Source organism: Euphorbia lathyris, chromosome 2, assembly GCF_963576675.1.
Source record: "Euphorbia lathyris chromosome 2, ddEupLath1.1, whole genome shotgun sequence".
In the NCBI taxonomy this organism is placed as follows: domain Eukaryota; kingdom Viridiplantae; phylum Streptophyta; class Magnoliopsida; order Malpighiales; family Euphorbiaceae; genus Euphorbia; species Euphorbia lathyris.
Genome location: NC_088911.1, coordinates 126029752 through 126042957, shown reverse-complemented (window position 1 = coordinate 126042957; position 13206 = coordinate 126029752). Strand labels below are relative to the sequence as shown.

At 39.3% G+C, this 13206-nt stretch overlaps 1 protein-coding gene across 1 annotated transcript; it reads left to right on the top strand.

The window, feature by feature from the left end:
- Window positions 1-9465: 9465 nt before the first annotated feature.
- LOC136219865 (uncharacterized) lies at window positions 9466-10954 on the top strand. Its single transcript, XM_066007425.1, has one exon. It carries the CDS (start codon window positions 9741-9743, stop codon window positions 10419-10421), a length of 681 nt encoding a protein of 226 aa, XP_065863497.1. The 5' UTR covers window positions 9466-9740; the 3' UTR covers window positions 10422-10954.
- Window positions 10955-13206: the final 2252 nt, after the last annotated feature.

Sequence of the window (13206 nt, the reverse complement as noted above, 5' to 3'; positions counted from 1 at the left end):
ACGGTGTTAAAAGTCAAAGGGAAAATAGTTAATTTGGTCCTTATATTTAATAATTTTATAAATTAAGCATCCTTATTATCTAACTATCACAAACAAACCCCAAAATAAAAAAATTAAAATTCAATTATACCATCTTCTCCATTACTCTTTAATTTTTTTTCTTTCTCTCTCATCTTTTTTAATTTTTCTCTCTCTAAAATCAAGTTTCTCTCTCTAGAATCACAGTTCAATAATTTCTTACAGTTCAATCTAGTCTCTCAACATTGAAGAAAATCTCTCCTTCCGCCGAGAAATCAAATTAATTCCAAAATCAAACAAACACTCGCAATTTTCTCTCTCAATCTTCAAAAAATTCCCGAGAAAATTCGAGATGGACTCTGCGCCCGTGAACTAGGAAGCTCTAGACTCTCTTGTCATTGATTTTGCTAAATCAGAGAATTTAGTCGAGGATACTTCTTCTTCGCCTTCGCCATTATCTTCTCATCCGTCTCCTTCATCTTCTGTTTCTTCTTCCTCTTACCATTCGAGATTGATCATTCGCCAGATCAGGCGGTGTTTGGAGGCTGGTGATGTTGACTCCGCCATCGACCTTCTCCGGCTTCATGCTCCTTTTATCCTCGATGACCATCGGATTCTGTTTCGCTTGCACAAGCAGGTTTGCTTTTACTCGCTTGTTTGTTTTTACTTGTGTTTTTGTTTTGTATGATGAACAAATGCGGGGAAGTTTGAAGTAATTTTGAGGTTTGATTATTTTGTATTCTTTAGTTTATTAAGAAACAGGATAGCTTAGTAATTTTTTGTTTGATTTCATTCTGATTAGATTTTTAGTTTTCATTTTCTCTTTTTTTTTTGTTTTTTTTGGCTGATAACTCATCCACCCCTGATAACTCATCCAGAAGATAGAATTAAAAAGAAATTACTCCTTTTGGAATTATCATTATTTAATGGGTAGAAATTATTGAACTGTGATTCTAGAGAGAGAAACTTGATTTTAGAGAGAGAAAAATTAAAAAAGATGAGAGAGAAAGAAAAAAAATTAAAGAGTAATGGAGAAGATGGTATAATTGAATTTTAATTTTTTATTTTGGGGTTTGTTTGTGATAGTTAGATAATAAGGATGCTTAATTTATAAAATTATTAAATATAAGGACCAAATTAACTATTTTCCCTTTGACTTTTAACACCGTTAGTCAATTTTACCCCTCTTTGCTAACGGAATGAAGTTCAAGGCACCGACTTGCAAACTTTTAAACCACAGGGGTGCACTTCGAAAATGGGCCAAACCACAAGGTTTATTTTTGTACTTTTCCCAAAAAACTAATATTATGTTTATAAGGTCGGAAATTGCACTGTCGCCTAATAAGCATTAGGCTAAATTTGAGATACGAATCAAATTTGACAATAACATTTGACAATAACGTTTTTGAAAAAGTGCAAATTTGACCATATCATATGAAATAGTATAAACTTACCCATAACGTTTCAAATCAAGATCATTTTTACTTATACGTCACTGGAAATTTTAAAACACCAGATCTTCCAAACAATAGTAATGTTAAAGATATTTAATGTTTTAATAACACAGTTATATCCTTTAAAAAAAACAGAGTTAGAAAAAGCCTATTACATTACTAATAACTAAGACTGTCACATATAAGTTAGTCACAATTTTTTTTTATCAAAATTCTAAAATATTCATCGTGTTACTAATATAGTTACCAAGAACTAATAAAAAAATATATATATGAAACTGCTTCAATTTATCAATAAACTTGTTTGAAATGTTCAATATGACACTCAAATAAATGTCAAATTGATTCCTTCAAACTTTTTATTAAATAGATAAAATTGATCTTTATTGAAAATATTATAGATAATTGATACGATTTTATACTTTAAAATCAAATATATTATTTTATCACTATCTGTATCAAATATAAAATAATAATTTATCCCAATCTTTTAAGGGTCATATTTACATCTTTAAGAATTATGCATAAAAACCCAAAAATTATTAGTGTTAATTTAGTTTTTCAATATAAAAAACATTTTTTTTGTAATTAATATATAAAACTTATTGATATTTAAATATTTAAATGCATTTATTATAATATATTATCATATTTTCAATAAAAATATTTCTAATAAATATTATTACCAAAAAAATATATTTTCAATAACAATAAATACTTATTTTAAAATTAAAATTTTCTTTTATTTATTAAAAATATAAAAAAAACATATGAATAATTAATGTTTATATATATATGGCTCTCTCTCAAATCTGTTGTCATGGTGAAGAATTTTTATGAAGATTGAGAGTTTTGAGATCTATCTCTTCTCTTTTAGATCTTTCTCTCTATTTTAGATCTATCTTCTCTTTTTCAGATCTGGCTTCTCTCTCTCAGATCTGTTGTCATGGTGAAGAATTTTTATGAAGATGGAGAATTTTGAGATCTATCTTCTCTCTCTCAGATCTATTTCTCTCTTTTAGATCTATCTCCTCTCTTTCAAATCTCTATTCTCTCTCTAAAACACAGGATCAATTTTATAACTCAATTTTCTCTCTCTCTCTCTCTCTCTCTCTCTCTCTCTCTCAATTAGTTATAACTAAATTAACTATAACTAATAGTAGAATTTAAGAAAAGTAAATCTCTCTCTCTCTCTCTCTCTCTCTCGGCGATGACGAAGGCGATCGTGAAGGTTAAAGGGGATGGGTCGGTGAAGGCAGGCGGCTGGCCTGTGTCGGATCTGGTGGTGGCGGGGCGCGGGCGGGGCAATGACTCCGGGATCGATGAGGCGTGGGCGGCGGTGGATGATGGGAGATCCGAGGGATCTCCTCGGGGGAGGAGGCGGAGCAGCGGGATTCGGAGGGATCGGTCGAGGGATATGAGTAGATCGGAGTGGGTGGATGGTGGGGAGGCGGATCCGGCGGTTTCGACAGGGGGTGCTAGGGGTGCGTCGGTGCCGTTGGGGGCTTCTAGGGATGCGGTGGCCGATCGGGGGCTGGAAGGTGTTGGTGCCGCGGCCGCGGCCCTGGACTCGTTTTTCACGGAGGGACGCGCGCATGATTCCGGAGTTAGAGGGCCGCTTCCGGTGCTTGGGCCACAGGGAGTACCGGTCGTCTCTCCCCAGCAGGATGAGCATGCCGTGCGACTTTCGTTGGCCGCGCAGGCCGCGTAGGCCGCGCAAGCCGCACAGGCCGCACAGACTGCGCAAGCCGCTCAAGCGGGAGTTTCCGTGGATTTGGGAGGCCCCTCCTGGAGGGATAAGTTGCTAGGGGTGTCAAAGGAGGATCCCATGATGGAGGTGGATGCTTTTGAGAATGATTCCGGGGATTTTCTCTCTAATTCCGATTCTGAGGATGGAAAGCCTGATAACCCGCTGTGTCCTAGGATCCGGCTGTCCTTAGATGACAAGCGGGTCATGAGATCGAAGTGGAAATTGGCGTTAATCATCACTGTGTTGGGGAAAAGGATCAGTTTCAATTATTTTGCCCAGAGGATCCAGGCTCAATGGGCAAAGAAAGGAAAGGTTACTATCACAGACCTTGAAAATGACTATTATGTCATTAAATTCACAAGGGCTGAGGATTTCAATGCTGTTGTGAATGGTGGTCCGTATATTATCTCCAATCATGTGTTGGCTCTGAGACCTTGGGTCCCAAATTTTGATCTCCATGATTGCTCTGTTAACAGGATCCTCACTTGGGTTAGGTTCCCGGGCCTACCTCTTGAATACTACAGTGATAGGTTCCTGAACAAGATAGGTAGCCTTGTTGGGAAAGTCCACCATGTTGATAAGACTACCATTGGGGCAGTGAGAGGCAAGTTTGCCAGGGTCTGTATCGATATTGATCTCGCTAAGCCTCTTCTTTCTCAGTTATGTACTCAAAACAAGGTCTATCATATTGAATATGAAGGTATACACAACATCTGCTATGAATGTGGTATGTTTGGCCATACCCTTGAGGGTTTTCCTAAGAGGAGGAAGGACGTGGAGGAGTTGGTGCAACCTATCATAGGCGAAGCTGAGAAGAGTCAAGGGGAAGTAAGGAGCTTTGGCCCATGGATGCTTGCCAAGAGGCCAGTGAGAAGGAAGCCACGGGCTAATGTTAATGCTAATCATTCACCAGATATCAGTACGAAGATGACTACTCTCCAGATTGCTCCTGAGATCAAGGTCAGACCCCCGGATATTAAGAAGGGGATTGAGACTGGAGTGGACTCAGCTTCGGGTTCCGAGTCAAGATTCGGTGTTTTGTCTATGGAGGAAGATCAGGACTCGGATCCTTCTGATAAGCAGATTGATTTAAGCATGCCTGGTCTGGAGTCGGTAGAGCATGCCTCTAGTCTGGGTAATTCTATTAATCCTCTCTTTGTCTCTAATGCTTCTGCTAAAGGCAAAGAGATTCCCCAGTCTATCCTGTCAGCTGGGAAGGGTTTGAGTAGGGAGGCGAGTACTCTACATCCTCCTGTTGATGCTCCTATTGGTAAGACTATAGGAGTGAGTAAGTTAAACATGAAGAATCCCAAAGGGAAACCTAAAAAGAACCTTCATGGTTTGAATTCTTTGGATAAAAGGGGTCCTTCTGGGACCGCCTCTAGGCTCTCCGGAGCCCCGAACAAATACCTGATCTAGGGTTTGGGCCTGCGTCTGTAGTCTCCCCCTCTGATGGACTTCTTCGTTTGGAATATTAGAGGTGCGACGAGCAAGGCTACCCGCATTCATGTCAATGATCTCATTAAACAGTTTAACCCTTCCTGCTTTGTCCTTCTTGAGACCAAGGTTAGTGGAGCCAAAGCAGATGAGGTGGTTAGAAAGTTTAAGAATTGGAATTGCGTCAGGTCGGAGGCTACTGGCCGGGCAGGGGGGATTTGGCTCTTTTGGAAGCCAGGTCAAGTCAATATTGATATTGTTACTATGGACAGTCAATTCATCCATAGTAAGGTGTGTTACCCGGGTAATAAACCCTTCTTTATTACCTTCGTCTATGCTGATCCTGTTTCGACTAACCGAAGAAGGCTGTGGGAGATCCTTCATTCTTTTAGCTCTAACATGGTGGAGGCGTGGTTGGTTGCCGAGGATTTTAATGACATTGCCCTCTTGAGTGATCAGAGAGGAGGGGGTAATCATTATGTGAACCGGTGTCTTAATCATAATCAAAGTATGGATATGTGCGGGCTTTCGGACCTGGGTGCTGCTGGCCATAAATTTACCTGGAAAAGGAATAGTGTGTTTGTTAGGTTGGATAAGGTGTACGCTAATGTTGCAGCGATTTATAGGTTTCCTGAGGTCAAGGTACTTAATCTCCCTTTTCGTCACTCAGACCATTGCCCTATCCTCATTAATTTGGTCAAAGGAAATCGGCTGAAAGGTAATAGACCTTTTAGGTATCTGGTGGCTTGGGAGTCTCACCCCGAGTTTAAGGATTTCGTTAAAAGCAATTGGCATCCCCACTCTGATGTTCTCCTCGCTACTGAGGAATTCGGGAGGAATGTGGCTGTTTGGAATAAAAATACTTTTGGTCATATTATCAGGAGGAAGAACAAACTCTTGAGGAGAATGGAAGGTGTTCAGCGTTGCTTGGAGGTTCGTTTTGATCATAGCCTGAATGGTCACCTAAGAGCTCTTCAGAACGAGTTGGAAGCTGTGCTTAGACAGGAAGAGCTTCTGTGGTTCCAGAAATCTAGGAAGGCTTGGATTCAAGACGGGGCCCGGAATACCAGGTTTTTCCACCTCTCAACGATCATTAGGAGACAGTGAAATAGGATCGAGGCTATTAAAGACGCCAGTGGTGAGTGGATTTTTAAGGAGGAGGACATTCGGCGCCTTGCCCTTGATTTCTACAAGGACCTGTTCAGAGAGGAAGCTGTGGACCTAGAGAGTGCCCACTCTGGCATTTCCTTTCCTCGTTTGGGGGAGGATGCTGTTAATAATGCTTTCCATCCCATTGAGCTTAAAGAGATTGATCTGGCCTTCTCCAGCATCGGTTCCACTAAGGCTCCTGGTATTGATGGTATCCCCGCTAGTTTCTATCATAAACACTGGAACACTGTTAAAGAGGGTATATACAGCTTTGTGTTAGGTGTCTTTGGTGGTTCGAACGATATCAGTTTGGTTAATAAAACCCTCCTTGTCTTGATTCCTAAGGTTGCCAAGCCTTCTTCCTTTCTCCAGATGAGACCCATCAGTCTTTGTAATGTCTTGTATAAAGCTATTACTAAGATTGTGGCTAATAGAATCCGGAAGATCCTTCCGGATATTATCAGCCAAAATCAAGGGAGCTTTGTTCCTGGAAGACAATTGATGGATAACGTTGTTATTGCCTAGGAGGTTGTCCATTCTATGAAGATTAAGAAAGGCAAGAAAGGGATCGTGGCTCTCAAGCTGGATCTGGAGAAAGCCTATGATAGGTTGAACTCGAGCTTTCTTTTGGATAGTTTAGCCAAAGCTGGTATCCCGGAGAACTGGAGGAATTTGATTGGAAAGTGTATCTCCTCTCCTGTTTTCCAGGTTATGATCAATGGGGATATGTCAGATGAGTTCTCTCCATCCAGGGGTATTCGTCAAGGGGATCCTATGAGCCCATTCCTTTTTGTTATTGCCATGGAAAGATTGTCTCACCTGATCCAAGAGGCGGTGAGCAAAGGGACTCTCCACCCTGTTTCCATCAACAGACATTGCCCCCCTGTTACCCATTTACTCTTTGCTGATGATGTCATGCTTTTTGTGGAGGGTAATGAGGAACAAATTAAGGCTGTGATGGATATCCTCGACTGCTTTTGTGAGGCTTCTGGCCAGAAGATTAACATCCATAAATCCCGTATGCTTTGTTCCAAGAATATGGATAATAGCTTGTGTAGAAGACTGAGTGAGATGTCTGGCATTCCCCTGACTCAATCGTTTGGGAAATACCTTGGGGTCCCTCTTCATAGTGACAGGGTGTCCAAAGCCTCTTTTAAAGACATTTTGGACAAATCTAACGGTTTGTGTGCTAGCTGGAAAGCTAATTCTCTTTCCCTTGCAGGTCGCCTTACTTTAATCCAGTCTATCAACTGCGCTGCTCCAAATCACATCATGCAAGCCTGGAAGCTCCCTGAGCCGGTCCTCAACGACCTTGATAAAATTAATCGGCGTTTTCTGTGGGGAGAGTCTGGGGATGGGAGGAAGATTCACCTGGTCCCTTGGAAGGAAGCCTGCCAGCCTAAGAGCAGGGGGGGTCTTGGTATAAGGCAAGCTAAGGACAATAATAAAGTCCTGTTAATGAAGCTTCTTTGGAGAATGTGGCAATCCCCCTCCTCCCTTTGGGTTTGTCTTCTGTGCGGCAAGTATAGGAAAGATAGAATCTTTGGTGGCCCGAAGGAGAGGGTTGTCAGCTGTTCCTTCCTCTGGAAAGGGCTTAGTGCTGTTTTTGCTGAGTTCTGTACGGGATTTGCTTGGAGGTGGGTAATGGGAGATCCATTAGTTTCTGGTATGACACCTGGATTGGTGACAAACCGTTGATTGAGGTGTGCATCGCCCCTCTGCCGAATGATCTCCTCTCCTGGAGAATTGCTGATGTGGTGGACTCGGAGGGAGACTGGATCTGGTCTAAGTTCGACTCCTTTCTTAGCCTGGAGACCTTCCTTAATATTAGAGGTGTGAAGATTAGTAATCAGGAGGAGGATAAGGACAGACACTGCTGAGCCTTGACTAATAATGGTTCTTATTCTTGCAAATCGGCCTATGAAGCTTTTACCCCTAATAGGGCTGATCCTCCCTTGGAAATTTGGAAGTCCATTTGGGCCCTCAAAGTCCCCTACCGCATTAGGAGTTTCCTATGGCTGGGAGTCAAAGACAGGCTCCTCACGAATGCAGATAGACACAAAAGGCACTTGGCTGTATCTGGTGCCTGTAGCAGATGCAGCGGCCATGTGGAAACCTTGTGCCATGCTTTGAGGGATTGCCCGAATAGTAGAAAGGTTTGGGAAGAGGTCCTTCCTCACCACATCCTTCCTTCCTTTATGGGGTTCTCTGATATTGACTGGTTCTCTGAAGGCGTTAATGGGAATTTGTTGGCCAGTATGGAGCACGGGGCTATTCTCTTCGCTATTATTTGTCACCAAATGTGGAAATGGAGGAATGAAGAGTTATTTGCTGAGAAGACTGTCTTTATTCCTGACCTCCGGTTTTACTTCTCGAAAAAACTCTCTGTTATTACAAAGAGTTTTGAAGGAGAGCCCCTGGTTCACCCCTCACCGGTTAAAGAGGTCCAGTTAGTTGGTTGGAGGAAGCCCATGGAAGGGGTTGTCAAGTTGAATACGGAGGGCTCCTGCCTTAGTAATGGCAGAATTGCTGCTGGTGGAGTTCTTCGGGATGCTGGTGGCGCCTGGGTAGCTGGGTTTACCCATAACTGAGGTACATGCTCCTCCTTTACTGCGGAGCTCTGGGGGATCTTGTTTGACATTAAACTCGTCATTCGCATGGGTGTTAAAAGACTTTCGGTGGAGTCTGACAATTTGGAGGCTATCAACATGATTTCGGATAGACAAGCTGTTTGTCTTAAGAGTCAGAATCTCATTAAAGCCATATTGAGGCTTCGTCCTGCCTTCGATTCTCTTACCTTCTCCCATATTTATAGGGAGCAAAACCGCGTGGCGGATCGCTTGGCAGCTGCTGGGCATGAGGGGATGTTAGGTGTTTCTACCCTTTCCGTTCCTCCTTCTTTTCTGTTATCTTCTCTTCTTGAGGATAGGATTGGGGTCAGTCTTCCTAGACTGATCCCGGGTTAGGTTTTTGTTTGTTTATTTTTTTTTCCTTCCCTTCTTACACCAAAAAAAAAAATGTTTATATATATATGGATAAATACTTATTTTAAAATTATATGTATCATTTGCCATTAAAAGAATGTAAGTTTAACTTTTTGTTTTGTTTGAAAGTTTAGAAAAATGGAAACGGAAACGCAAGCCATGAAACTGAAAGTTAAAACCCTAAACAAGGGCTTACTCCGGCATGGGAAAAAAAAAAATCTAAACAATAAAAGGATAATAATAATAATAATAGATAGATAGATGAATTTTTATCATCACAGCCTCAAAATGGGGATGGTACACCACATCCACAAAACAATAAATAAATGAAAAATAACGACCCTTTCGCAAGTGGACCCCAACCTAAAATAATAAGCCGACAACTAACCCTTCCAAACAAAACACCGTTAACTCCTGAACAAACCGATGACTCCGTCAACGTTAGTCGGGTCCACATTTTCTTCCCATGTTTTGTCATATATCATCCGAGTCATCAGACTCAGCCGTGTCAAACCCGGTTGGCCCATCATTGTCAGTCTCCGTTTATGACTGACATTGTAACTAACGGCGTCAATGCAAAAAGAAAAAAAAAGGTCGGTCCGAACGAACGCTCCGTTTACCCAACCCCACTTTTTTCTCTGGTATCTCCGTTATATACCGCTCTTTCTCCCTCATTTCTATCCACACCATTTCCATGTTTTATTTTTAAAGCTCTCTTCCCATTTATTATATCAAAGAAGACGATATCATATAGAGGCTTTTTCTTTCTTTCTTTCTTCCTTCGTCTTCCTCTTTTTCCATCCTTTGATTCTTTCTTCCCTTATGTGAGGGAAGAAGAAATCGGGGGACGAGAGAGTTTTTTTTAAGAAAGGGAAGGAAAATTTGTAATTATTTCATTTCGTTTTTAATTCTCTCGTGTCTCTGTTTTTGAGATCTTTTGCCGGAGCTATGGGAACTGAGATTTTGAGGCCTCACAATTATTTTGTTGAACGGATCAGAGTTTCTCCTTGTCGCCGGAAAAATTATAATTATAATAATAATTATTCTTATTATAATACTAACCAACAACAGCAACAACAACAACAGCCCAAGTATTATGACTATTCTAACCCTAGGCCTAACAGAAAGCCGGCCGTCCGGTCTGAAAGGACCGATCAGAGAAAGCGTCAGGCGGAGCCTCCTGCTCCGGCCTCCAAGAGATCGAGTTCATCTGATGATTTGAAGATTTCGAGAAATCATAACAACAATCACAACCATGGCAACAAAGGAGCTAGTCAGAATCTTAGTATGGAGAAGGTGTCCATTTTGCGACGAGGTGAGTCGCTTGATTCTAAGATCAAAAGCATGGAGACGGCGGCACCGTCCATGAAGGATGATCAGGCAGGTTATATGGTCGTAACAGGTACAGATCGGTTAGGTCCTGACCCCGGGATGGTACCAAAGCAGGTCAGAATCGCGGAGTTCAGATCTCCGGTTGCAGGGAATTGTGACATGTATGCCGGATCTGGTTTTGCCGTTTCGCCGGCGCCGAGCTCTCTCCCTTTACCGTCTTTCTCGAAGAAAAAACATCTCGCTGTTGATGACTCAGCTACCAGAGACCTGAGGCGTTTGCTTCGTCTCGACTTTTAAGATCCGAGTACGGGTACGGGTATGGAACCAGAACCCGGTCATTTAGTATCAGCTATCTCTTTCTTTCTCACTATATTTTTTCTCCGTTTCGACTCCGATTACTTTTCCTCCAGATTACCTCCCGTGATTTTTTTTGAAACGGGGGTGGATCTGAAAATCGGGTAAAGTGTTGGGGCGATTAGTTAAATATAAATATTGTATCAAGAAGGGGGGGGGGTGCTAGCTAGTATTTATTTGGTCAGGGTATCTGGGGGGTGTTGTGAAATAGGGTTTCTGGTAATTTAGAAAGTAATCTGGAAAATAATAATACTATAGAAGTAAAGGTGGAGATGGGATTTGTAATATTATGTGAAATTAGAGGATGGGGTTGTTGTATTGTGAAAAGTTGTGAATTGAAGAAGATGTAAGAAATTGTGAGCAAGTTCATTGTAAATTAAGATGAAAATTAGGGGAAATTTGTTGGGGAAAATTTATGTAATAATCTCTGGAGATTTCCCATTTTAAATGAAGTTGAAAAATAAATTAGAACTTGATATGGTTTGAAATTACAGGTTACAGCTTTTCTGGTTCTATATTTTTTAAGCTTTAGGAGCCCAAGGAAGAAGAAGATCAGATCAGCCTTCACAAAATTTGCAGATTAAATTATTTACATATACTCTTTAACTTGAAGTTAAATTTAATTAAAATATATAAGTTTAATTATTAGATTAGCTGTAAGTAGGGCTGGGCACAGTTCGGTCCAAGTTGGGGATTCATGAATCTCCAGTATTGGATTGAAATTCAGAGATTAATAAGAGGAAATCTCCAGAATTGGATTGAAAGAATAAATCTTTAGAATTGAATTGTCCCAAAATTTCAGTCCGATTCGGAGATTCGGTTCCGGTCCAATCTAATATAATTTTTCGGTGATTCGGATAAATATCTAATAGTTTAAGTCTTAAAAAATAAATTAAAAATTTAATTTACAAGATAATAAAATATAAAATTTCATTATCTTACCTAACTTGAAATAAATGATATTTTTATGGGGAAGTAAACAACATTCATTGAAAGTTACAGTAGACAATAAGGCTAAAAAACCTACAAAATCAAAGTATTAAAAGTTACGGTAGACAACAAGACTAAAAATGACCCATAAAATCAAAGTTACAAAATAATAAATTCATAAAAATAAACAAATTTTAATTCAAAAAAGACAACACTTCATTAGCAAAATCTCTCTAATTATCATCCCAGTTTGTAATTGAATCTTGTTAACACAACAAATTCATTGTTTTCCAAAGCAAAGACAGTAAAAGCCAAACATCAATCTAAACATATAAAATTTACTATATTAGTGAATCAATAAATGTTAAATTAATTAGCTTTCGCTTCAATAAAATTAATCAACACACTAGTAAAAAGTAAAAGGAAGCTTCTGTGAATAAAATTAATCAACACACCAGCAAATGTTAAATTAATTAGCTGTCTAGAAAATTTTCCATGGCTGAAAAACCAGGTGAAGAAAATTTTCCTAATTGATTTTCCATGAGAGGAAGATTCTGTGAATTAATTAAGAACTATATCTAATACCCTAACATTTAAAATTCAAATATAACACAGAACATATAAAACTTCAAATCTACACAATATACACAACACAGAGTTTAGAAATTGAAATATAAAAGTTCAGAGTTTAGAAAACTTACCAGAGTTTAGATCGGTAAAAGGTGGAGGTGGCGGGGTGCAAGGTGGAGGTAGACCTGGCAATTATCGTGTTCGAGTCGTGTTCGTGTCGTGTCATTTCGGGTTCGTGTCAAAAAGAGTAAACCCAAACCCAACCCAAAAACTTTCGTGTCAAAGTCGTGTTAACCTATTCGGGTTAGTGTCGATTTCGTGTCGTGTTTTCGGGTTACATGTAATTTTGTTATGCGTATATATTAATAATAACTCTTAAAAATATAAGAAGATTTGGTACTGTTTTTAAACATTTTATATCATTTTTAGATTAGTATGCTAACAATAATTATCGAAAAGTTCGATAATATCATGTTAGAGGGTTATGTAATGTGTTTATAACAATTTAGGAAATTCAAATTAATATTTGCAATTAATAATTATAATTTTATTATCTTTATTAATAAAGTGACATAAAAAACATGAGAGAATATAACAATAATTTTCAATATCCGTGTCATTTCGTGTCGTTTTCGGGTTCACATATCAACACTAACCCAACCCAAAAATTAGCGTGTCAGTTTCGTATCAACCCAAAAATGACCCATTACCTATTAAGCTCAACACTAACACTAAAAATCCGTGTCGTGTTCGTGTCGTGTAATCGGGTCGTGTGTCATTTTGCCACCTCTAGGTGGAGGTGGTAGCAGCGGTGTGCGAGGTGGTAGCGGCGATAGAGTGCAGTGGAGGAGATGGAACCCTAGAAAAAAATCGAAGTAGAGAGAATAGGTAAAAGAAGCACGAGATTCTATTTTATAAAATGTTTAAAAATTTCAATATTTAAAACTTCTAATATTTGTTACTTAATTAAATGATTAACAAGAAGTAGAATTGGTTCAGATGGTTAAAGTGATTAACAATTTTCCATTTGGTTAGGTGTTTGATTTTCCATATCTACATTTTAGGTAAATATTTTTTTATTTCATTTTATAAACGGGAATTAATCGGGATAATTTTTACGACTATATAATAATGTTATACCTTATTAATAAATTATAAATTTATATTATTGTAATTAATTTACCAAACCTTACAAAATATATAACTATATATTATATAATATTTCTTT

Excerpts from the sequence above, each read along its gene's own strand:
- LOC136219865 (XM_066007425.1), top strand. The coding sequence starts at position 9,741 with ATGGGAACTGAGATTTTGAGGCCTCACAATTATTTTGTTGAACGGATC.